Genomic DNA, 26,648 nt, shown 5'->3' with positions numbered 1-26,648 from the left:
ACCTAGATGACTGGCTCCTTAAGAGTTCCACACTTTCCCTACTCCAGAGCCATCTCACCTACTGTCTCCAACTTCTTCCCTCCCTGGGGTTGGAAGTCAACTGCAAGAAGTTGGTCCTCAATCCGGCACAGAAGAAAAAATTACCTGGGCGCTTCCCTGGACACCACAAAGGCAAGCGTGTGTCCTTCAGAGGAGAGGTTGTCATCAATGCTGGTCAAGTGCCGAGCTCTTCTCAGTGCTCCACATCCTACAGCCCGGCAGGTGTCGTCGTTGCTGGGGTCATGGCCTCATGTGTCTTCATTGTTCCCAATGCCAGACTTCATATGCAGCCTCTGCAGCAGTTCCTCGAAGATCAACGGACTCAGAGGTCAGGCCGTTTGGAAGATCATGTGTCTCTCCCTCAAGCTGGGACTCCATCAAATGTTGGATGAAATGGTCGCACCTTCTACTAGGGGTACCTTTTCACCAGGACATTCTGACCCAAACTATTGTTACATCAACTTCCTGGAGCTAAGGGCAGTTCATCTGGCTCTCAAGTCTCTGTACCCGTCTCTCCAAACCAGTTCCACCCTGATTCAGACAGACAACACCACTACAACTTCCTGGAGCTAAGGGCAGTTCATCTGGCTCTCAAGTCTCTGTACCGTCTCTCCAGTCCAGTTCCATCAAGGCTCAGACAGACAATACCACTACAATGTACTATCTGAACAAGCAGGAAGGCACCAGGTCAAGGGTCCTATCTCTAGAGTCCCAGACCATATGGAAGTGGCTTCTGGCGAGGAGTCTCACAATCGTGGCCATCCACCTTCCAGGGACCCTGAATGTGCAAGCAGATGTTCTCAGCACAGAAGCGCACAATTGGGTGCTAAATGACGGAGTCGCTCACGACATTTTTCAGCAATGGGGAGTGCCGTACATCGACCTGTTTGCAGACGTGGCAAATACAAAATGCCCCGTTTTCGCATCCAGGTTCCTACAACAATGATCACGGGGCAATGCACTTTTGATCAAATGGTCGCAGACATTGCTGTAAACTTCTCTGCCACTCCCTCTGATCTCGACGGTCATACAGAAATTTTACAGGACCAACACCAGAATGATCCTGATAGCTCCAGAGTGGCCGCGCCAGTGGTGGTACCCGGGCCTTCTGCAGCTGTCTGAAGCTCCACACCGGAGGCTGCCCTGCCGCCCGGACCTGCTGACCAAGAACGTGGGGAGAGTATTTCATAACAACCTCCTGTCCCTACAATAGACAGCATGGCTCCTGAAGTTATTCAGTAGGGACACTTAGACTTCTCAGCAGAATGTATGAGCATTTTCAAGGAAGCAAAGAGGCGCTCCACCAGCAAATCTTATGCTTTCAAATGGAAAATGTTTTACCTGTGGTGTAAGGACAACACTTATGATCCGATCAAGGGTCAGGAGCAAGTGATCCTCCCTTACTTGTTATACTTGGGTAAATCCGGCCTGCAATATTCCTCCACCAGGGTTCACCTGGCGGCAATTACAGCATACAGGAAGCCTCTGAACCACGGTTCATTCTTTCAAATGCCAGTGGTCAAGGACTTTCTGGAGGGACTCAGGAAGGTTTATCCAGACTTTCTGGAGGGACTCAGGAAGGTTTATCCACCAGTGAGATCCCCTTCTCCACCGTGGGAACATAACATTGTTCTTACTAAACTGATGGGTGCTCCTTTTCGAGCCGATTCATAAGGCGTCTTTGCAGCATTTGACCTGGAAGGCTGCTTTTTTAGTAGCCATCACATCAGCTCGCAGGGTGAGCGAGATTCAGGCACTGTGCTGTAAGGAGCCTTATACCCACTTGTGGGACACCCCCGCGCCGCACGGCCACCAGCTGCTGCGTGTGCCACCCCGCTTTGCCCTCTGCCTCGCTGCCTGCCTCGTTGCCGGCTGACGCCGCTGCCGCCTGTTTTGTTTTTCTTTTTCAATCATTTGTGCTTGTTTTTCTGTGCTCTGTGGCCGGCTGACGCCGCTGCCGTCTGTTTTGTCTCTCTCTTGTATAGCATTTGTGCTTGTTTACTGTGCCTCGTGGCCGGCTGACGCCGCTGCCGTCTGTTTTGTTTTGTTTTATTTAACTTGATACTTTTGTGCCTGCCCCCCACTGTGTTTGCTGTTTGTACCTACTGCCCGTTTATTTTTCACGTTCTCCTTCCTGTCTGCCCGCCTACCGCGCCGCCCTCCGCCTTCCCTCCCCGCTCCCCGCTTCCCGCCACCACCGCTGACCACGCCCCCTTTCCCTCTGCTCCCGCCTCCCAGCTGCCCCGCCCACCCGCGCACTTGGCCTTAAATGGCGACCGTGCGACGCAGGTGAGTGTGACCCACTTGTGGGACACCCCCGCGCCGCACGGCCACCAGCTGCTGCGTGTGCCACCCCGCTTTGCCCTCTGCCTCGCTGCCTGCCTCGTTGCCGGCTGACGCCGCTGCCGCCTGTTTTGTTTTTCTTTTTCAATCATTTGTGCTTGTTTTTCTGTGCTCTGTGGCCGGCTGACGCCGCTGCCGTCTGTTTTGTCTCTCTCTTGTATAGCATTTGTGCTTGTTTACTGTGCCTCGTGGCCGGCTGACGCCGCTGCCGTCTGTTTTGTTTTGTTTTATTTAACTTGATACTTTTGTGCCTGCCCCCCACTGTGTTTGCTGTTTGTACCTACTGCCCGTTTATTTTTCACGTTCTCCTTCCTGTCTGCCCGCCTACCGCGCCGCCCTCCGCCTTCCCTCCCCGCTCCCCGCTTCCCGCCACCACCGCTGACCACGCCCCCTTTCCCTCTGCTCCCGCCTCCCAGCTGCCCCGCCCACCCGCGCACTTGGCCTTAAATGGCGACCGTGCGACGCAGGTGAGTGTGACCCACTTGTGGGACACCCCCGCGCCGCACGGCCACCAGCTGCTGCGTGTGCCACCCCGCTTTGCCCTCTGCCTCGCTGCCTGCCTCGTTGCCGGCTGACGCCGCTGCCGCCTGTTTTGTTTTTCTTTTTCAATCATTTGTGCTTGTTTTTCTGTGCTCTGTGGCCGGCTGACGCCGCTGCCGTCTGTTTTGTCTCTCTCTTGTATAGCATTTGTGCTTGTTTACTGTGCCTCGTGGCCGGCTGACGCCGCTGCCGTCTGTTTTGTTTTGTTTTATTTAACTTGATACTTTTGTGCCTGCCCCCCACTGTGTTTGCTGTTTGTACCTACTGCCCGTTTATTTTTCACGTTCTCCTTCCTGTCTGCCCGCCTACCGCGCCGCCCTCCGCCTTCCCTCCCCGCTCCCCGCTTCCCGCCACCACCGCTGACCACGCCCCCTTTCCCTCTGCTCCCGCCTCCCAGCTGCCCCGCCCACCCGCGCACTTGGCCTTAAATGGCGACCGTGCGACGCAGGTGAGTGTGACCCACTTGTGGGACACCCCCGCGCCGCACGGCCACCAGCTGCTGCGTGTGCCACCCCGCTTTGCCCTCTGCCTCGCTGCCTGCCTCGTTGCCGGCTGACGCCGCTGCCGCCTGTTTTGTTTTTCTTTTTCAATCGTTTGTGCTTGTTTTTCTGTGCTCTGTGGCCGGCTGACGCCGCTGCCGTCTGTTTTGTCTCTCTCTTGTATAGCATTTGTGCTTGTTTACTGTGCCTCGTGGCCGGCTGACGCCGCTGCCGTCTGTTTTGTTTTGTTTTATTTAACTTGATACTTTTGTGCCTGCCCCCCACTGTGTTTGCTGTTTGTACCTACTGCCCGTTTATTTTTCACGTTCTCCTTCCTGTCTGCCCGCCTACCGCGCCGCCCTCCGCCTTCCCTCCCCGCTCCCCGCTTCCCGCCACCACCGCTGACCACGCCCCCTTTCCCTCTGCTCCCGCCTCCCAGCTGCCCCGCCCACCCGCGCACTTCGCCTTAAATGGCGACCGTGCGAACGCGCAGCGGTCACGCGCAGCGGGCGCGCCGATTGTGCGCCGAAGGCGCGCCAAAGGTAAGCCCGTCTGCGCCCGTCCGCGACCGGATCGCGACCAGCGCCAGGACCCCTGGCCCACGAAGACCCCGACCTACCCGCCTGACGTACTCAGCCGCCACCCTCATCGCTCTCAACACCGGCCGACTCCCAGAATGCCACCAAGCCACACCACGACACACCCACGGACCCTTCAGCTGCCACGCCTGCAAGTTCTCCTGCATCCGGACCAGCCCCGCGCCAGCACCCGCCAAGTCGAACTCCAGCAGCACCCACCTCAAGTGCATCCTGCTCAACACCCGCTCCGTCCACAGACACGCCGTCGAACTCTGGAACCTCCTAGACGCCACAGCCCCTGACGTTGCCTTCCTCACGGAGACCTGGATGAACGCCTCTTCAGCTCCCGACATCGCCATCGCTATCCCGGAGGGCTACAAGATCGTCCGGAGGGACCGAAACGCCAACCAGATGGGAGGAGGCATCGCCATCATCCACAGGAACACCATCCGTCTCACGACCAGCACCGACAACACCCTGACCAGCGCCGAACACCTGCATTTCCAGATCCACACCAACCCGAACACCACCCTCAGAGGCACCCTGATCTACCGACCCCCTGGACCACGCACGCAATTCAGCGAGGACATCGCCGACTTCGTCAGCCCGCATGCCCTCCCCTCCGCTGACTACATCCTCCTGGGGGACCTGAACTTCCACCTGGAGAACAACAACGACCACAACACCAGCACCCTGCTCGACAACCTCGCCAACCTGGGACTCAAGCAACTGGTGTCCACCCCCACCCACCTCGCCGGACACACACTCGACGCCGTCTTCTCGTCCAGCACAGACATCAACTTCTGCCACGCCACAGAGCTTCAATGGACGGACCACAGCTGCGTCCACTTCACCTTCAAGAGAACGACGACCCACCAACACCAGCAACAGACTGCCCGCAGAAGCTGGAACAAGATCACAGCAGACCAGCTCGCCACCTCCCTGAGCCAACACCCTCCTGCCAGCTCAGCGAACCCCAGCCAGGCCGCCGATAACATCACGATGTGGATCAGCAACTGCGCGGACGAGCTCGCCCCGCTGAGGACCCCGCCCAGCAGACCCGGCAGCAAGAAGGCCCCATGGTTCACCGACGAACTCAAGAGCTCCAAGAAGAACTGCCGAGCCCTCGAGAAAGTCTGGAAAAGGGACCCGACACCGGACAACAGGACCTCCTACAAACTGGCCACCCGGAAACACCACCAGCTGATCCGCGCCGCCAAGAGAACAGCATTCAAGGACCGGTTGGACAACAACGCACACAACAGCAAGGAACTCTTCAACATCGTGAAAGAGCTTTCCAACCCCAGCGCAGGAAACAACGACATCACCCCATCGCAAGACCTCTGCAACTCCCTCGCCGCATACTTCCACAACAAGATCACGGACATACACAGCAGTTTCAACAACCAACCAACGCACACCACGACCGACCAGCCACCCCCCCCCACCACCACCCTCCACGCCTGGACCCCGATCAGCACAGAAGACACCATCCGCACGATGAACTCCATCCACTCCGGATCACCAACCGACCCCTGCCCTCACCACGTCTTCAACAAGGCCGACGCTGTCATCGCACCCCACCTGCGAGACATCATCAACTCATCATTCGACACCGCCATCTTCCCCGAAAGCTGGAAACACGCCGAACTCAGCGCCCTACTCAAGAAACCAACAGCGGACCCCACCGACCTCAAGAACTACCGCCCCATCTCGCTTCTTCCGTTTCCAGCCAAAGTCATCGAGAAGACCGTCAACAAGCAGATGGCCGCCTTCCTCGAGACGAACGGATCCCTCGACCCCTCACAGTCCGGCTTCCGAGCCAAACACAGCACCGAGACCGCCCTCATCGCCGCCACCGATGACATCCGAGCCCTGATGGACAATGGAGAAACAGCGGCCCTCATCCTCCTAGACCTCTCAGCGGCATTCGACACGGTCTGCCACCGCACCCTAGTGCAGCGCCTCAGCAACATCGGAATCCAGGACAAGGCGCTGGAATGGATCATCTCCTTCCTCGACGGAAGAACACAGCGAGTCCGCCTACCACCGTACAAGTCAGAGGCCTCCGAAGTCATCTGCGGCGTCCCCCAAGGATCATCACTGAGCCCCACCCTCTTCAACGTCTACATGAGCCCCCTCGCGGCCATCGTACGCAAACACCACCTCAGCATCATCTCCTACGCCGACGACACCCAGCTGATCCTCTCCCTGACCAACAACCCCGCCGCCGCCAGAGCCAACCTGCACGAAGGGATGAAAGAGGTAGCCGAGTGGATGACGACCAGCCGCCTGAAACTGAACTCGGACAAGACGGAGGTCCTCATCCTGGGCTCTTCACCCTCCGCCTGGGACGACTCCTGGTGGCCTCCCACCCTGGGCACCGCACCCAAACCGACAGACCATGCACGAAACCTGGGCTTCATCCTGGACTCCTCCCTCTCCATGACCAGGCAAGTCAACAGCGTCTCCTCGGCGTGCTTCAACATCCTACGCATGCTACGGAAGATCTTCTGGTGGATCCCCACAGAGACCAGGAAGACCGTCACCCAGGCCCTCGTCACCAGCCGACTGGACTACGGCAACGCCCTCTACGCCGGGACCACCGCCAAGCTCCAGAAGAGACTCCAGCGGATCCAAAACGCCTCAGCCAGACTCATCCTCGACATCCCACGATCCAGCCACATCTCCGGGCATCTGAGAGACCTTCACTGGCTCCCCATCAACAAGAGAATCACCTTCCGCCTCCTCACCCACGCACACAAAGCGCTACACGACCAAGGCCCGAGCTACCTCAACAGCCGAGTCAACTTCTACGCTCCCAAACGCCACCTCCGATCAGCCAACCACGCCCTCGCCGCCGTCCCCCGCATCCGAAGAGCGACTACAGGAGGAAGGTCCTTCTCCTACCTGGCCGCCAAGACCTGGAACTCCCTCCCGTCCGACCTACGCCTGACCCAAGACCACCTCTCCTTCAGGAAGAAGCTGAAGACCTGGCTGTTCGAGCAGTAGCGGCACCCCCCCTCCCCAGCGCCTTGAGACCCTACGGGTATGTAGCGCGCTTTATAAGTGTCACTGATTGATTGATTGATACTGTGTTTCATGCCAATAGGGTGGTGTTACGTACGCATCTGAGCTTCCTGCCTAAGGTGGTCTCTGATTTTCACATCAATCAGGCTATTACTCTGCCAACCTTCTTTCCTAATCCTTCAACTCCCACTGAGAGATCTTTACATTCTTTAGATCTCTGGAGGGTATTGAAGTTTTACCTTGCCAAAACTCACACTTAGGAAATCTGACTGGCTCTTTTATCAACTACGGTTCCACTAACACCGGTCTATCTGCTTCTAAAAGATCCATTTCTCTATGGATTGTTTCTTGTATAGCTTTATCCTACCAGTTAGCTAACAAGACTCTACAAGGCAACCCTAAAGACACTCTACCAGAGGGAAAGCTTCTACAACGGCTCTCCTTCGTAATGTTCCAATGCCTGAAATCTGTAAGGCAGCTACATGGCGATCAGTGCATACCTTCACACGCCATTACTGTCTAGATTCTGATGCACAGGCCAATGCCCAGGTTGAGCAGGCTTCTTTGAGGAATTTGTTTACATGATTGCAATTTGAATGTAATGTTTTCATGTTCTGTATACTCTGCTGCTCGTCCGCGAGATACTGGGTATGGGCTTGCTACTCTATTCAGATTATGACTACTGATGAGTATCCCCTTGATGAGAAGGATTAGTTACTTACCTGTAATCCTAGTTCTCATCCAGAGGTATACTCCTCAAAGTCATAAGCGACCCTCCCTCCTACCTGGACAAGCATTACTGGAGTTGTTCTATATTAATTGTATCCTCTACTCAGGTGTCTCTACATAATACACTGTCAAAAAGAACTGACCTAACTGTCATCAGTGGTGCATGATGGGAGCAGAGGGTCTCCTTGCAGGTCTTAAAGGCAGGGTACCCTAACCCTTGAAAGCCTTAAAGGCAAGGTGTCAGTTTTTTGTTTCATTATTGCTCTGCTATGCAGCCTACAGGCAACTGCCTGCAATTACAAGTTTTTCCTTGTGAAAATAAAAGATTGATTGTAGGACAACTTTTCAGTGCATGTCCTCTTTTCCTTATGGTTAGGAGGGTATTTTCTTCCAATGCAAACCCTTGTAATTTCTGCATTTTTGCCATGTTGGAAACATTTTAGGCTGCATGTATAGGTTTCCACATATGGATATACGTGTGTGTATATATATATATATATATATATATATATATACATATATATATATATATATATATATATATATATAACCTACTGGCGATAGCCAGTAGGTATATATAGTTAGGATTTTTTTCCTATGGGATTTCTGAAAATTCTATGTCGAATAACTTTGGCGTTTGTGGACGGAATTGGCTGAAATTTTCAGGAAAATGGCACATTTTGTTTCTGAGCAGTCCCTGAAAATTTGGGGGGGGGGGGTTTCGTCAAGGGGGGGCCGAGAAAAAAGGGGGGTCCCAAAACACGTTTTTCCCATTCATTTTTCCATAGGGCGGTTGGACTCACTTTTAGCTTGAACGGCTGAATGGATTTACATGAAACTTGGCAAAATTGTAGATATGGTTTGCCCGACGTGCCTTTGCTATGTCTCAATATATGTGCTCCAGTGGATTTTGAGAAATTAACGTTTTAAAAAATATATATATCTGTGACAGCGCTCCGGTTAGCGCCCCGGTTCGCGTACCGGACGCGTCACGGAACTTCGCGAAGCGAAGCTGATTGGCTCTCCGGTGTCTGTCAACATTCTAAACAGATTTTTCGCCGTAGAGACGCGTCCCGGTACGCGAACCAGGCAGCTAACCGGGAAGCTAACCGGGAAGCTAACCGGCAGCGTAACGGGAGTCTGAGGAGAAGCTGATTGGCTGTCAACATTGTAAACAGTCCGGAGCCGCCGCCATCTTGTCTCTCGGTAGGATCGAGAGACAAGAGGTGGAAAAAAAAAAGGGGGAAATGTAGGAAAGGGGGTAAGATAGACCCCTCCTGACCCCCTAGGATTGATGAGGGGGCTATTAAAGTGCCCTATGGGGCAAAAAAAAAAAAAAAAAATTGCGATTTTTCGCGGTAGAGGCAGCTAACCGGCAGCATAACGGGAGTCCGCCATCTTGTGTTTTTGGAGCGTCCGGTTCGCGTACCGGGTAGCGTCCCGGTAAGCGTAACAAGGGGAAAACTAAGAGAGACAGTAAAAAAAAATTTAAGGGAATAGATTTCTACCAAACTTTGTAAAATTGTAGGGACTGTTTATTTGATGTGCCTTTGCAAGGCCTCAAGATATGTGCACGTGTGGATTTTGTCTAATTAAGGTTAAAAAAATATATATATCTGTAAGCGTGCTCCGGCGCGCTTACGTTACGGGTTTTGTTTGCGCTGCAGAGCCGATACTTCACGGTTATGCGACGCGTCATGAGGCGTCTCACGTGGTTACGTGATACGTCACGTAATAAAGAATATATTTTACAGCTATAGATATTAGCTTTTAAAAAACCAATGAAATTCACTGAAAAAAACATAGGTTATAGACATATATAGTTAGGAATTTGCATTTACAAAACCTTGAAAATTCACTGAAAAAACCATAGGTTAGAGACCATATATAGTTAGCTGGACATTTTATTGATATAAAACCAATGAAATTCCATATATAGTTAGTTGCACTAACTATATATTTCGCGCATCCGCAATCCAATGCTGATGATGTCACACATTACATCATTCATGACATGGTCAGTGACATCACTGATGACATCTCAAATGACGTCACTGATGACATCTCATTTGACATCAATGATCACACCACTGATGATATACTTCATGTGATAATACAATGCACCTCCTCACACTCTAATATAACCTCTGTTACACCTAGTGTTAAATACAGAGTATCATTTTTGAAACCATTGACACACCAATACCAGTTACTACATACGCACTCACTGATTCCTACGTCTACACACACATTCACTCATTCACCCATACAATCACTCGTACATACAGTCACTCATTATTACAACACTATCATATGCACTCATACACCTATGCAGACACTCACACACTGCCACTCATCCATGGAGTTACTCACACACCTAGTCAGTCCTGTAAAGAATCAATCACACTTTGATTTTTTCATCTATACAGTTAAACACAGAACAGCTTACATTTTCACAGATATACTAACACATACTTACTCACTTATACAATCAAATCATTCCTCCATACTCTTATACATCCACTCATTCTTCAATATGTAAAACATATTTAAACTTTAAAAAAACACACAGACACTGGATTATGTCATCAGTGATGTCATCAGTGATGTCATTTGAGATGTCATCAGTGATGTCACTGACCATGTCATGAATGATGTAATATGTGACATCATCAGCATTGGATTGCGGATGCGCGAAATATATGGTTAGTGCAACTAACTATATATGGAATTTCATTGGTTTTATATCAATAAAATGTCCAGCTAACTATATATGGTCTCTAACCTATGGTTTTTTCAGTGAATTTTCAAGGTTTTGTAAATGCAAATTCCTAACTATATATGGTCTATAACCTATGGTTTTTTCAGTGAATATATATATATATATATATATATATTCAATCAATACAGATAGCCTTAACAGAAGCACTGCCACACAAAGTTTTCAATGAGCACGTTTATTTGAATCCACTTCACTGCTCGCTTCCCAGCAGATTTCAGAGTCTCCTTCGAACATAAAAGCTTGACGCGTTTCAGGGATGACCCTTTCCTCAGAGGCAATGTTCGTGAAGGTCAATCAAACAGTTTCTGGTAGTGTCTACTCAAATAGCTCTCACCTGCCTCTATGGGCGTGTCTCAGGCGCACTGCATCCTGGGCTTTGTAGTACACTGTTCTTTAACCCACAGTGGGGCTGCTTCTTCAACCTTGCAATTTGAAACCAATGTTCTCCCAGTGGAGCGAGGAGGGCACTGGAACCTGACTGGAAGCGCACTTGCAGCAGTGAATTTGTGTCCAAGGCAGCACCACCTGCGTTGGCGCTGTGCCTGCCTTCGTTCCATGACTGCAAGCTCCTACCAAAAGCCTGCATGGACCCTCAATCAAGGTGCCAACGCATGTATTGATTGAATATATATATATATATATATATATATATATATATATATATATATATATATATATATATATATATATATATATATCCAAAAGACTCTTCTCTCCTCGAAAGCTTTCCGAAGGAACAAAGAGCACAGACCCAGGAATCTTCCTCAATACCGGTTTGTTTTATTTACAGGATCACAGATCGACAAACAGGTAGATGGCAGCCATTATGCGTTTCATCCCTCATGGGGTCTTGATCACATGACGCGCTTTACCAATAGCATTACTTTTTATCGGTTGCACTTTTTTCTTTATTTTCATGATTTTTTCACTTTTTATGTTTACTTTGTTCTCATTGGTTACTTATACACCATGATATATATATATATATATTCTATATGCTCCGGGATCCTGCACATAGGCGGGGATTATTCACAGATTATGACTTTGATGAGTATACCCCTGGATGAGAACTAGGATTACAGGTAAGTAACAAATCCTTCTACAATATTCTCTTTCCCACCACATTTTATTCAGAGGTTTTAGACAACTATTTCTATAAGATTTTGAATTCAATTCCAAAAGGAAACACCACCCTGATTGGACACACAAAGTCCTGTGTGCTTATTCAGGACTCTGATTGTGTTCAGATCTAGCATGTAGTAATTTAGGTAGATAAATATTATAGAATGATATTCCTCCTGTTTGAAGTTCTTCTTGGTAATGGCCGATTCCAATCACATATCACAATAAAATGTTAGGATCCATCCTTTCATTGCTAATGTCTTCCCTGTTTGTCTGCTTTTCTTCACAGCTTTATTTATTCTAGTCTGCTGGAATGGTGCAATTTCCATGCTTCCATATGTTCCTCTGGTTTCTGGTCATCCCTATCGTAGGTGAAGTCCACATGCTACAGAATGCACACAGGTGTTCTGATTTACACACCATGGAATGCACATGGGTAGAATGCACACTGGTGTTCTAATTTACATACAATAAAATGCACACTGGTGTTCTGATTTACACACCATAAAATGCACACTCGTGTTCTGATTTACACGCCATGGAATGCACATGGGTAGAATGCACACTGGTGTTCTAATTTACATACAATAAAATGCACACTGGTGTTCTGATTTACACACCATAAAATGCACACTCGTGTTCTGATTTACACGCCATGAAATGCACATGGGTAGAATGCACACTGGTGTTCTGATTTACACACCATAGGACGCACACTGTTGTTCGGATTGACACACCATAAAATGCACACTGGTGTTCTGATTTACACGCCATGTAATGCACATTGGTAGAATGCATACAGGTGTTCTGATCTACACACCACAGAATACATACTGGTGTTCTGATTTACACACCACAGATCGCACACTTGGGTTCTGATTTACACTCCATAGAACACACACAGTTATAATGCCCACAGGTGTTCTCATTTACACCAACCAACAAGGGAAGTACTGTTCCTACTGGAAAGAAATGAAAGAAGACAAATTGGTGGACGAGACACTGGGTGGGAAATTCCTAGGATCAATCATGAAATGTTGGAACTAGGCGAGCAGAGGGGCATGTGTCTTCATACACAAGAGCCACTTGGCAGCTTTGGGGTAACCTCTGTTCAGTCCTAAGGGTAATTTCTTTATTGATCCATAGCAATGGATGATCATTTTTCCATTGTACCAGGAATTTTCTGTTTGAGGAATAACTATACTACACATCACGATTTAGGTGTGGGGAAGGACTATCACTTATTTTAGGTCCTAAAGAAGCTGTGTGGATTTTTTCTGGACCATAGGGCGCAAAACATGTCAACCTTACTACACTCACAGATTTAAAGGTACCTGGGTATATTACGCTCCTGCAGTAGCTCTGACCCATTTACGGGTTTTATCAACCTGCCAGAAGCACCACATTAAAAAAATACAAGCATTTACAATGCAATAGGTCTCGCATTATTAAAGTTTGAGTTTGAGCTATTGGCATTGTAAATGACAGTGCCTTTTATTCATTTGCTTTGGTGCGTAAACAAGCACTTTGTTCTGATAGTCCATGCTTATGAGAAGCAAGGCTGGCAGTGTATTTTACTGCCAGCCTTGCTCATAGTAAGCAAGGACTATACGTTCAAAGTGCGTGTTTATGCACCGATTGCAGGTTTTTAAAAAAAATGAATAAAAGGCCTTGTCATTTACAATGCATTTTATCTCAAACTTGGTACTCCATGCATCAGTATACAGTACTTCTATAAATAGCAAACAAACATCCACTCCACTACAAGCAAAAAACATAAGTCAAAAACAATATAATTTACAACGCAAATAGCTCGAACTTCCACAAATGCAAGACAGATTGCATTGCAAATGCTTGTTTTTAAGTAGTAGTTGGAAGCAACACAGGAGAGCAGAAGCAACATGGGAGGGCTGGAGCAACACTGGAGCACACGTGAGTGAAGGAGAAGAAATGTAGAGCGGGCGGGAGAGAAGCATACCGGCAAGAAGCCAACGGGGAAGTACAGGGGTGAGGAGGAAATTCAAAGGGCAAGAGAGGAGGACACGGGGAAGCAACACGGAGGGCAATGTTGGGATGGAGGAGCAACATGGCGTGAGGGGGGAGAAGCACACAGGCGAGAAAGCAACAGAGGGAAGTACAGGAGGGCAACCAGGATGGGGTAGGAAGAAGCACACGAACAACAAAGAGCAACACGGAGTGTAAGAGATAAGAGCACAAGGGAGACAGCTGGGCAAAAACACTCTTGTGGCATGGTTAACAGTAAAGAACAAGATGTTGAGAGCCATTGTAATGACAATGCTTTTAATTTATGCCTTTTGAAAACTTGCAAGGTGTGCATATACATGCATTTGGTAATTATAGTTGTTGCTTAAGAGGAGCAAAGCTGGCTGTGACTGCCCCTTTTGTAGTGGCAGCCTTTCTTTTCTTTAGCAAGGACTCCAAGTAGTAGGTGCGTGGTTACATAGCTTGCAGGTTTGTACATTTTATAAATAAAAGGCATTGTTATTTTGAATGCCAATAGCTCTAACTCTTGCAAATACCTGTTCTGAGTGAGAGTGAAGCTTGCTTCGTGGAGCACTCGCTTTTGGTATCGGGCAGCCCTCCCACAGCGAATCCCCATTCCCACGTCTGGTGATGGAATGTGCTGGGAGAACAGAGGGCAGCCCAGGTCATCCATAAGGTCATTCTGTGAAGAAGAAAAAAACGAAACCTTTGGGTTTCTGTCTGACCTTTAGGGTCAGAGAGACTCAGATGACTTGTTAAGCATCCTTTTTCACACACTCTCTTTTTTCAGACTATATCTAACCAACCAACGTTGGAATGGATCAGGTGCGTGTAATGTGTCTTTCTGCTCCAGCCCACACACGGCAAGGAATGTCATCGTGCTAAGTTGCTGGGTCCATAAAGCAAAGCCTGTCTGGAAAATGGTTTGGTAGCTTGCGAAAATAAATTGCAAACCACATTTTCAAACACAGAAAGCAAAATGTTCACCTTACATACACACCACCCTACAACAAGATGGTAATGGACGAGTAATTGGGAGAGAAATAGAAGGAACCAGGGCAGAGAAACGGAAGAGGGGGCAGGAAAAATGAGCAGCATCGATGCACAGGATGAAGGGCGGAAGACGTGGGGGGACTGAAAGAAGAAGGGAAGGGCTCTGCATTCGTACAGAGATCCGTGGGGTGCACGAGTGCTGCAGCAAGCTGGAAGGCCGGATGCCTAGGGTGACCAGAACTTTAAAGCCAAAAACCGGGACATTTCACAAAAATAGAGGAAGGACTACAATTTTACTTCAAGCGATGAGAGCACTCCTCAGCAGAAAATTACAGGACAGGCAGTAAGAACATACATTAAATGCAATTTTTAAGCCCAGTAGCTTGCCTATTAATTAAACAGCTTTCTTGAAACAACTGATAACTATCCCTGCTTTGTAAAACATAAAAAACACCTCCCACCGTTTTCAGTTGACCCTCTCTAAAAACGGGGACATGAGCTAAATTTCTTGAAATTTGCTGGGACAGCTGGTTAACAAGCATTTACAATGCAACGGTTTCGCCTTTGGAGAAGTTAGAGCTATTGGCATTGTAAATGACAAAATTTGTATGTATGTGTTGGTTTTGAAAACAGATAAATAAATGGCATTGTCATTTACATTGCCAATAGCTTAATCTCTCGCAAATGTGAGAACTATTGTACCCTACGGAAGAGCTCAGCAGACAGCAATTACTACCACCCACACACACACCCAGAGCCACACACACACACCCAGAGCCAGCCACACACACCCAGAGCCAGCCACACACACAACCAGAGCAGCCACATACACACACCCACTGGAGCAGTCACACACACACACACACTGGAGCATCACATACACACACACACACACACACTCTGGAGCAGTCACATACACACACACACACTCTGGAGCAGTCACATACACTCTGGAGCAGTCACATACACACACCCTGGAGCAGTCACATACACACACCCTGGAGCAGTCACACACACACCCAGGAGCAGTCACACACACACACACACTCTAGAGCAGTCGCATGCACGCACACACTGGAGCAGTCACACACGCACACACACACTGGAGCAGTCACACACGCACACACACACTGGAGCAGTCACATACACACACACCCAGGAGCAGTCACACACACACACACACAGTCTGGAGCAGTCACATGCACGCACATACTGGAGCAGTCACACACGCACACACTCGGGATCCCTCATGTGTAGACAGCGGGTGAGATCGTTGGTGATTTCAACTATAGAAGAACGGGCAAAATGGAAGACTTTACTAAGGTCGAGTGCTTATAGAAATAGTAGAAGTGCTATATAAAAAACACGAAAGTTGTGTGGTCACACAGCGGAGAAGGTGGACTGTGTGCATCGATGGGCTGGCGCTACCAGTACAGGATGAGCTACAGGCCAAATTGCAGGCACCTAGTAAAGCGCACATCTAGAGAAGAACTTTAAATGAGTTTGTGACTTAGGGCGGATACTAAAAGGGAACGGGCGCCCGAGGAAAAATTCATGTGAGACGAGTACTTACACAGTGTTTATTTTACAAACGTTTTTCTCTAGATTACCATTTTACCACCCTCTTTTCACGTCTTTTCTTAAACAGTGCGAAGCGCCTAAACTTACAAATCTTGATAAAAGCCTGGCACGCAGGGGCCATATTACTCAGTCATGCTCGAGGGGCCCCTGCATCGCCTTAAGTGACATCATCGATTTATCAAATAAATCCGGTGGATGAAACGCTCACTGCGACATCTTCGCGCAACCTGCAGCCCACAGACTTAAATCACAGCGAGACCGCTTTTAAAAAACAAATACAATTCTTTACAACTACTCCCTCAATACGGCATGTGCCCCACGTCACGTGCACTGCGCGGGAATCGCCGTCACCCAATAATTGTTTAAGGGGCAAGGCTTTACTCAATTTTACTCGAAAAGCAAAGATGGATAATGAAGGGAAAGTCCTCTGGAATGCGACTACTCTGCAAGTAGTAAGAAACCACAAACTTCTATCGACGCTCCGCGGTGAACCCCACAACGCTGGAGAGAGGCACACGGACAGCGGGAGGGGGCGGGAACGGGGAGAAGTACACGGACAGGGGAGAAGCACACGGACAGGGGGGGCGGGAACGGACAGGGGGGGTGGTCGGGAAAGCTTCCTCCGTTGGAGGGGGGTGCGGGAAAACACGGAAAGCACTCACCTAGACTTCCTCCGGCAGCGGAATGACGAAAAGCAACCTCGACAAAAACAAAAATAAACCCCGCCCACGGCCGCAATGACGACATCGCAGAGGCGGAGAGCGAAAAAATCTCAGGAACGCCCACGAATCTGGTCCGGCCATGACGGACAGATCTCTCTTCCAATGGCTAGCCTCTATTTATGGAGCTAGCCAATGGAAGCAGAGGCGGGACTAAGCCCCACACTGTAGGGACATAAGATTTCTCCTGGGCGGAGCTAGGAGCTCCGGCCCCAGGCGAAACCTAAAAACAGGGACCGTCCTGGCAAAACGGGGACGCCTGGTCACCCTACGGATGCCAGCTTATACATTGCCGCATCACAGGAGACATCAGTGGACCAGCAACGAGGGACTGCGAGCACCAGCTCAGTTCCCCCGTGTATTAAACTTTTGTGTTCAGCAACCCTCGTAAGTTAACCATGCTGCGCCCAGAGCAACCCTTGTGTCAAACACACAGCTCTCGGTGCACACCAAGGCACTTACCGACAACCCCCACTTTTTGTCGGTAGACATGCATTTCTGGGTCCTCGAATAGGTTTTGGTACGTTTGCAGGAAAATTAGTTTTGGTGAAAAGCTTGTAAACATGAGGAAAAAAAATGCTACGTCAACACAACACAGTGGATGCCCTGACTGAACAAATAACTCCAGAGGTAGAAACCCTGGCACCACAACTCATGGCGTCACTAACGTGTGCAGACATGTACAACAGCATGAACGCAAACACCTCCTCCCCTCATACTACTACAAACCATTGTGTTATAGCAATGATTCTTTTATGCTCAACGCACCAAAGCTTGATACTTCTGTACTGTCTACTAGGCCACGAATATGCAGTGAAAACCTACTACCATTCACACAAGATCTTCATTGTTGTAGGATGACATTCAGCATTCCTAATATTTGCAAGGTGTATTTAATGAGATGGCATCTCACTGCAAGATCCTAACCACCCCTTGTGCTCCGGCTATAGTAAAATAATTCTGTTCATGCGCACTGCGCTTGAAAACACAGTGTGTCATAACCATACCTGCAGATCTGCATAAAGTAACATTATGTATTTTGGGATTATGAGGGAGGGGGGAAGCATCATGATACACTGCAGTTTTCGCTCCTCTTCTGAGTCGTGGGCCGTCCCCTTTCTCAACAATACTAACATATAATTACCATATATTATCATGAGGATTTGCTTTTATAGAGCACCATTGACGAACGGACGGACGGATGTCAAAACTTAAATACAACACTTCTATAGGATACCATGATGAATTTAATTAAAGTGAGACTCGCTTTCAGCACACGTGGTGTTTGGAGGACGGCTCAGCTGAACACCCCCGGCCTGCGCCCACTCCTCCCCGCTCGCTCCTAAACTTCGAGCCCCGCCCCTCACAGCTGAATCCTGCAGAATTTCTGCAGGAAACCTACCACCCGCCCAAAACAAAGCCTCAGGGAGGCAGCGCACACCTTAAAAACGGGGGGGGGGGGGGGGGGGGGGGCGTTAGGCGGGAAAGCACTGAAAAATAATAGTACCGCGCCGAGTTTTCAGGTTTCCTCTTGGCGGGGGCGGGCATTGGTCGTGCCGGGGAGCCGGTGTTAGAGGCGCGTGTACGGTGCACAACACCGGGTGAGTTTTCAGGTTTCCTCTTGGCGGGGGTGGGCATTGGTCGTGCCGGGGAGCCGGTGTCAGAGGCGCGTGTACAGTGCACCACACCGGGTAAGTTTTCAGGTTTCCTCTTGGCAGGGGCGGGCATCGGTCGTGCCGGGGAGCCGGTGTTAGAGCGCGTGTATGGTGCACCACACCTGGTAAGTTTTCAGGTTTCCTCTTGGCGGGGGCGGGCATTGGTCGTGCCGGGGAGACGGTGTCAGAGGTGCGTGTACGGTGCAACACACCAGGTGAGTTTTCAGGTTTTCTCTTGGCGGGGGCGGGCATTGGTCGTGCCGGGGAGCCGGTTTCAGAGGCGCGTGTACGGTGCACTACACCGGGTGAGTTTTCAGGTTTCCTCTTGGCGGGGGCGGGCATTGGTCGTGCCGGGGAGCCGGTGTCAAAGGCGCGTGTACAGTGCACCACACCGGGTGAGTTTTCAGGTTTCCTCTTGGCGGGGGCGGGCATTGGTCGTGCCGGGGAGCCGGTGTCAGAGGAGTGTGTACGGTGCACCACACCAGGTGAGTTTTCAGGTTTCCTCTTGGCGGGGCGGGCATTGGTCGTGCCGGGGAGCCGGTGTTAGAGGCGCGTGTATGCTGCACCACACCGGGTGAGTTTTCAGGTTTCCTCTTGGCGGGGGCGGGCATTGGTCGTGCCGGGGAGCCGGTGTTAGAGGCTCGTGTACGGTGCACCACACCGGTTGACTTTTCAGGTTTCCTCTTGGCGGGGGCGGGCATTGGTCGTGTCGGGGAGCCGGTGTTAGAGGCGCGTGTATGGTGCACCACACCGGGTGAGTTTTCAGGTTTCCCCTTGGCGGGGGCGGACATTGGTCGTGCCGGGGAGCTGGTGTCAGAGGCGCGTGTACGGTGCACCACACCGGGTGAGTTTTCAGGTTTCCTCTTGGAGGGGGCGGGCATTGGTCGTGCCGGGGAGCCGGTGTTAGAGGCGCGTGTACGGTGCACCACACCGGGTGAGTTTTCAGGTTTCCTCTTGGAGGGGGGGGCATTGGTTGTGCCGGGGAGCCGGTGTCAGAGGCGCATGTACGGTGCACCACACCGGGTGAGTTTTCAGGTTTCCTCTTGGAGGGGGCGGGCATTGGTTGTGCCGGGGAGCCGGTGTCAGAGGCGCATGTACGGTGCACCACACCGGGTGAGTTTTCAGGATTCCTCTTGGCGGGGCCGGGCATTGGTCGAGCCGGGGAGCCGGTGTTAAAGGCCTGTGTACGGTGCACCACAACAGTGAGTTTTCAGGTTTCCACTTGGCGGGGACGGGCATTGGTCGTGCCGGGGAGCCGGTGTTGGAGGCGCGTGTACGGTGCATCACACCGCGCCGAGTTTTCAGGTTTCCTCTTGGCGGGGGCGGGAATTGGTCGTGCCGGGTAGCTGGTGTTAGAGGCGCGTGTACGGTGCACCACACCGGGTGAGTTTTCACGTTTCCTCTTGGCGTGGGTGGGCATTGGTCGTGCCAGGGAGCCGGTGTTAGAGGCGCATGTACGGTTCACCACACAGGGTGAGTTTTCAGCTTTCCTCTTGGCGGGGCCGGGCATTGGTCGTGCTGGGGAGCTGGTGTTAGAGGCGCGTGTACGGTGCACCACACTGCGCCGAGTTTTCAGGTTTCCTCTTGGCGGGGGCGGGCATTGGTCGTGCCGGGGAGCCGGTGTTAGAGGTGCGTATACGGTGCACCACACCGGGTGAGTTTTCAGGTTTCCTCTTGGCAGGGGCAGGCATTGGTCGTGCCAGGGAGCCGGTGTTAGAGGCGCGTGTACGGTGCACCACACCGGGTGAGTTTTCAGGTTTCCTCTTGGCGGGGCGGGCATTGGTCGTGCCGGGGAGCCGGTGTTAGAGGCACGTGTACGGTGCACCACACCGGGTGAGTTTTCAGGTTTCCTCTTGGCGGGGGCGGGCATTGGTCGTGCCGGGGAGCCGGTGTCAGAGGCGCGTGTACGGTGCACAACACCGGGTGAGTTTTCACGTTTCCCTTTGGCAGGGGCGGGGGGAAGCTTGGTCGTGCTGGGGAGCCGGTGTTAGAGGCGGTGGGCCATGGCTAGGGGGGGAGATTTGTGCGTGTGTCTGTGTGAGCACGCGCGTGTCTGTGTATGTGTTATCCACTTGCTGGGAATCTGGGACAGGAGATGTGCACGGCGCGTATTTGAACGTGCGCGCACACATGGTGAAATCACAGACGGCTCTGCGCGTGCCCATCCAGCTGCTTACACCAGCTCGACCTAATAATAATTCTGTTATCTCTTAGACAGTTGTATCCAATTTTTTAGGACACCCTCACACTTGTAGCATCAGCAAGAATAATACAAAATCTCTGCTAAAGCAACCCTTTCTAGGGCCCGTAGCGCATTGCAGGGCCGGCCCTACAAGGAGCAACGCCCAATGATGAAGCATGACATCCCCAGGGATGTGAGGGCATCATTTTGTCTTTCATTTCTATCAGATACAAACAGTACCTCCTTTGTTGATTGGATTATTGCTTTCTGAGCCTAGGCACTGTTGCTTTATGGGCTCCTAGTCCCTCCTCCTTTTTGCTTTCAGTTCTGATTTACACACCATAGAACACGCACAAACTCTAATTTACACAGCAGAGAACGCACACGTAATCTGATTTACACACCATAGAACACGCACAAACTCTAATATACACAGCATAGAACGCACCCGTAATCTGATTTACACACCATATAATGCACACGTGATCTAATTTACACACCACAGAACACACACGTGTTCTGATTTACACGTTGGGTCGATTTGCACGTTGGGTCCAACATCTTTAATTTGTTTTTGTGCCGGTTGTGGTTTATTCTTCAAACTGTAGCAATTCCATGGGAATTGCAACAAGACTTTTCTAGATCTATTACATCTGTCACTGTTATGTTTTTTTAAACTTTCCTCTTTCTGTGACCAGAACAATATAGGTTTATCAATAACAAATGAATCCTTTTGGTAAAGCCTAACCCTTCACATACCCCACATAATAAACTGACAAATCATTTTATTATTTTTCAAGTTTTGTCTGTCTGTAAGCCCTGCTGTTGAGATTTACACCGTCTGCATATGTAAAGATGGGAGTTCATGTCGAACATTTGTCAGTCAGTATCTGAATCAGCACGACATGGCGAGAGTCCTTCCCCCAATATCTAGGATGTACAGTTCCACTTGTGTTGTGTCTACTCTTGTTTACAGGTGGGGCCAGGGGTGTTCGGATGGCAACATCCTCTGTATGGAGCTATAGTTCAGAAAAATGTGCCAAAGCCTTCAATTGGTTACATTTTGCTGAGTAACCAGATACCCCACTCTTCCTTCCTCATTTCTTCACATTTGCTACAATGCCAATGTAAATGCATCTGCAAATTACAATAGTTACCTTCATGCTTCTACATAAATGTGTATTTTACAACTCTGTACAGTAATACAATGCATGGCAATGGTGAGAGGAGTACATCATGGGTCTCCAGTCTTTCATGCTGATCCGTTGTTTCCATATCCTTGGGTCTCAAGACTTGAGTGGGCAAAGTGCTTTCCTTGCTCGATCCACAGTATTGTGTTTCTGCATTGTGTTCGCATGGACCCACATCAGGATTGGCCGATTGTGCCGACTCCTGCTTGCTTCTGCTGTTCCTGGTGTCCGGACAACAAAGTCTACAGATTCTGCCTTCAAGGATGGAAATCTTTCCAAACATAAAACTGTTCAGTAGAGAAATAAACTTTTCCTTGGGTTTTTAATATTGTTCATATTCATGTAATGTGGTGCTTCGTGTCTGTGATTAAGAGCCACTTTCACTCCTTATAGATTACAAATGTATGCCCGAGGTTGCAACGTTGACTCATATGCATATAAATATAAGTCTATCTCGAGTCCAGACTGATGTGCCATGAACCTGATTGCCTTGCTCTCTCTTTAGGAGTGGCCTGGTGGTAGATGAGTTATTTATCGGCCATGAACCAGGATTTTGCCACACATTTGCGCCTGCTAATTTTCAGCAGGCTGGACCTGGCGATAACAGCAGGAGTAATGTTTAGGGGATGCAGTAAATACAGCTAAAACTGCATCACATTCCTAATGATGGCCTTCGTCTATTCTCACTGTTTTGTCTGTAGCGACTTATAAAACATATGCGGTTTGGTGCCAAATCATTACAAATTCAGGAAAGACCATCTGAAGGTAGATTTACTGACAACCCCATACGTTTTGGATGTACATTAACTCTTATCCTTCCTATTAATATTTCATGGGTTGTAATATTAATATGACAATACTGGTATTGGTTTAAAAATCCACCACCACACAAGACGGACGGCTCCGCCAAGACCAAGAGCCATGCCCAGGTTGTTGTACATGGGTTTCCCCCGAGGACTGGTGGAGCCGATTGTTAGCTCTGCCAGTGCTAAAAGAAGCCTATTATAGCGATAAGTACACACTTTTATATAGGTACATAGGTTATTTGTTGATGCCAATATAACATTTCCTATACGATTTTCCAGATACTAAAATAATGCAATATTTTAAGCAAATAGCCTGTAAAATAACATACTTTGAAAATCCCCCAAATCTCTCCTACACCAACTCCTGGAGAGCTGGGACTTGCTGAATAGTGAAAAAATTGGAGAATTTAACAGTTTACAGGCTGCTTTTAGCTGCCATCCAGCACAGACTGCAGAGTGCAATGAGGAATTTGAGGTGTGATGGACAGAACTAAACTATTCTCTCTTCTGTTTACATGCATCTGTGAGATGTTGAGCGTCTAACATGTCTGTGGTCAGTGAGGCAATCAATCAAGTCACTTATAGAGCGCACTACATACCCGTGAGGGTCTCAGGGTTCTGGGGGGGAGGGGGAGCGGGGGTGCTGCTACTGATCAAAGAGCCAGGTCTTGAGGGGTCTTCTGAAGGCAAGTAGGTCTTGGGTCTGCCGTAGGTTGGTGGGGAGGGTGTTCCCGGTCTTGGCGGCAAGGTGGGAAAAGGATCTGCAGCCGGAGGCCGTTCTTTGGATACGAGGGACTGTGGCGAGGGCGAGGTCAGCAGAGCGGAGTTGGCGGGTGGGGGTGTAGAAGCAGAGTCGTCTGTTGAGGTATGCTGGTCCGGTGTTATGGAGAGCTTTGTGAGCATGGAGGAGGAGCTTGAAGGTTATCCTCTTGTTGACGGGGAGCCAGTGCAGGTCTCTCAGGTGGTGTGTGGTGTGGCTTTGGCGGGGGAAGTCAAGGATCAGACGTGCAGAGGCGTTCTGGATGCGTTGCAGCCGTCTCAGGAGCTTGGCCGAGGTTCCTGCGTAGAGGGCGTTTCCGTAGTCCAGACTGCTGGTGACGAGGGCCTGTGTGACCGTTCTTGTTTCGGTGGGGATCCACTTGAAGATCCTGCGGAGCATTTGGAGGGTGTTGAAGCAGGATGAGGAGACAACGTTGACGTGCTTAGTCATGGAGAGGGTAGAGTCGAGGATGACCCCTAGGTTGCGTGCGTGGTCGGTGGCTGTCGGGCTGTTCCCAGTGTTGTCTGCCACCAGGCTGATGGGGTGGAGCTGAGGACCTCCGTCTTGTCAGAGTTTAGTTTCAGTCGGCTAATTTTCATCCATTCGGCGACAGCCTTCATTCCTTCGTGGAGGTTGGTTTTTGTGGTGTGGGGGTCATTGGTAAGGGAGAGGATCAGCTGGGTGTCGTCGTCGTAGGAGATAATGTTGAGGTCGTGCTGTCGGGCGACGTGATAGCTTTCTGTCACATCAGTGCAGGACCTGACCATGGAAGGAGTGCTATATGTGGCTCAGGTATACCTGCGGGTGCTTTTGTATAAGTGATTCCTATGATGACAGGACGCCTGTGCTGAAAGCTCCAGGATCCATGAGATGAATGCTAGAACTATGCATCAGCCACCACCCTTTCTGCTGAGTCCTGGACTCCTAGGTGACAGGAAATTGGTATTCTGGACGCTGTGGTGCAGGGAGCTTGAATAGTTGTCTACTGGTTTCCACTACCTCATGGTCCTGGGGTGGAAAGAAAAAGATGTGCCAGGGTAGGCCGAAAGGGTGCAGGGATGTGTTGACTGCACATATGATCCTGGCCTTGGGAGTTATGTCTGATGGGACGGTGACTCCAAGACACTGAGTACTCACAGCAATGAAAGGCATGAATAGAATGGATAGGAGCTGGAGGTGTATTCGGCTTTTAGTAACTTCCATTGAGAGGGACACAGTGAGAAGGTTTTGTTGCAATCTTGTGGGGTCAGTGCAAGTCTGACTTTGTTTTGCAGTAATTAGTGATGGCCAATTCAAATCTGAATGTTGCAAGTATGAAAGCTTCACTGTTTTCTGGAGTGCTTGCTGTTTCTTGTAGAAGAAATATTTATTGCACGAAGAGTACAATGTATTTCATTTTCACAAGGGATCAGATAGAGTGTGCTTGTGGTTTCACTGTGGTGCCTCATTGTGCGTGCTTGTAGTTTCACTGAGGTGCATAACCAGGTGCGCTCGTCATTACGCTGCGGTGCCTCATAGTGCGCGCTTGTAGTTTTGCTGAGGTGCATCACCAATGTCTGCTCGTGGTTACGCTGCGGTGCGTCACTAAGTGCGCTTGTTGTTACGTTGCGGTGCCTCACCATGTGCACTCGTAGTTATGCTGCGGTGCTTCACTGTGTGCGCTCGTTGTTACGCTGCATTGCCTCACAGTATGCGCTCATGGTTACGCTGCAGTGCCTCACCATGTACGCTTACACGCTTTTTCAAGCAGTGTTTCACAAACTAGAAGGATTACATTTCTCTGTTGCCTCACAAGAAATGGCATGACTAAAGGGTATTGAGTTTGAACTGATCATGTGTCCTCCTCTTTATTGATGTTGTCTTTGATGTGCAACAAGCTTTCTTTTGTGATTAAAACGCTCTTTGCATGAATTGCATTGATAAATTCCTGTATGTATACGCTGGTGTTTTTTACAATCACTCTTGTAACTGAAGCTTTTCTCACAAAGAGTGCACTGATAGGGTTTCTCACCTGTGTGTATCCTTTGGTGTATTTTCAGATTTCCTTTATAACCAAATCGTTTTCCACACTCAGTGCACTCATAGGGTTTGTCACCTGAATGTGTTGTTAGGTGACTGATGAGATAAGAGTTCTGCTTGAAGCTTTTCTCACATTCAGAGCACTGATATGGCTTTCCCCCTGTATGTGTCTTCATGTGTTTAGCAAGGTTCCTCTTCCAAGTGAATCTTTCATTACAATGATTGCATTTAAGTGGCCTTTCTCTTGTATGTATTCGCTGGTGTGTGATATAATTTCCTTTATGATTGAACCGTTTGCCGCAGACATTACACTGGTAAGGTCGTACACCTGAATGAGTTTTCTCATGTGCGACTAGATTTCCTTTTAGATTAAAGCTTTTGTTGCATTTGGAACAGATGAATGGTCTTTCTTGTGTATGAATTACCTGGTGTGCCTTAAAATGTCCTTTATGACTGAAGATCTTTTCACAATAATTACACGGAAATATGTAAACTTTTGTATGCTTCTTCTGATGTCTGATAAATATCTTTTTCACACTGAACCTTGCATCACAGCGGGTACAGGTGTACGGTCCCTGGTGCTGACGTGAAACAGGTGTGGTGCTCAGACTACGTGTATTTTCATTCTGTTTGTCAGAGTCTTTCAACACTGGGCATTCCTTCCTGTTCTGTTTCAGGTTATTAAACCTGTGTTTACAGGTTTTATGATTTTGCGCTCCTAGTTCTTGGTTACATTCTGACAAAACAAAGTTCAAGTTGTTTATTCTCTTTTCTGTTCTCTGGAGACCTTGGGCAGAGACCTTTCCAGGAAATGACTTGGAAGTTGCTGCTTTCTTTGTGAAAATGGAATCTTCATTTTTCTTTTTTCTGCTACCTTTGCCTGTGGATTTACAGAGATCAGATTATTAACATGGCTTACATTAAACACTGCATGAAAAATACCAAAATATGGCCACAAAAATTTAGATAAAGTGTTACAAAGTTAATTTGGATCTATCGACTCATTTCAGAAACGTAGCTCAAGGCAGGTGAACTAAACACGAGGCTATTTGTTCAGCTCCACCGCTTGAGACTCTGCTACCTCACACGAAAGAAAA

The 26,648-nt window shown here is 49.3% G+C and overlaps 1 protein-coding gene across 1 annotated transcript in view; it reads right to left on the bottom strand.

Annotated features, from left to right (window-relative positions):
- Positions 1–26,648, bottom strand: part of LOC147729422 (uncharacterized) — a 285,971-nt gene that overhangs the window by 135,476 nt on the left and 123,847 nt on the right. The window contains 1 exon segment of the mRNA XM_086959845.1: positions 25,385–26,431. Coding sequence (XP_086815971.1) covers positions 25,385–26,431 — 1,047 coding nt within the window.

This window comes from Lissotriton vulgaris, chromosome 2_2 (genome assembly GCF_964263255.1).
Source record: "Lissotriton vulgaris chromosome 2_2, aLisVul1.2, whole genome shotgun sequence".
Taxonomy (NCBI): domain Eukaryota; kingdom Metazoa; phylum Chordata; class Amphibia; order Caudata; family Salamandridae; genus Lissotriton; species Lissotriton vulgaris.
This window is presented reverse-complemented; position numbering and strand designations above follow the sequence as displayed.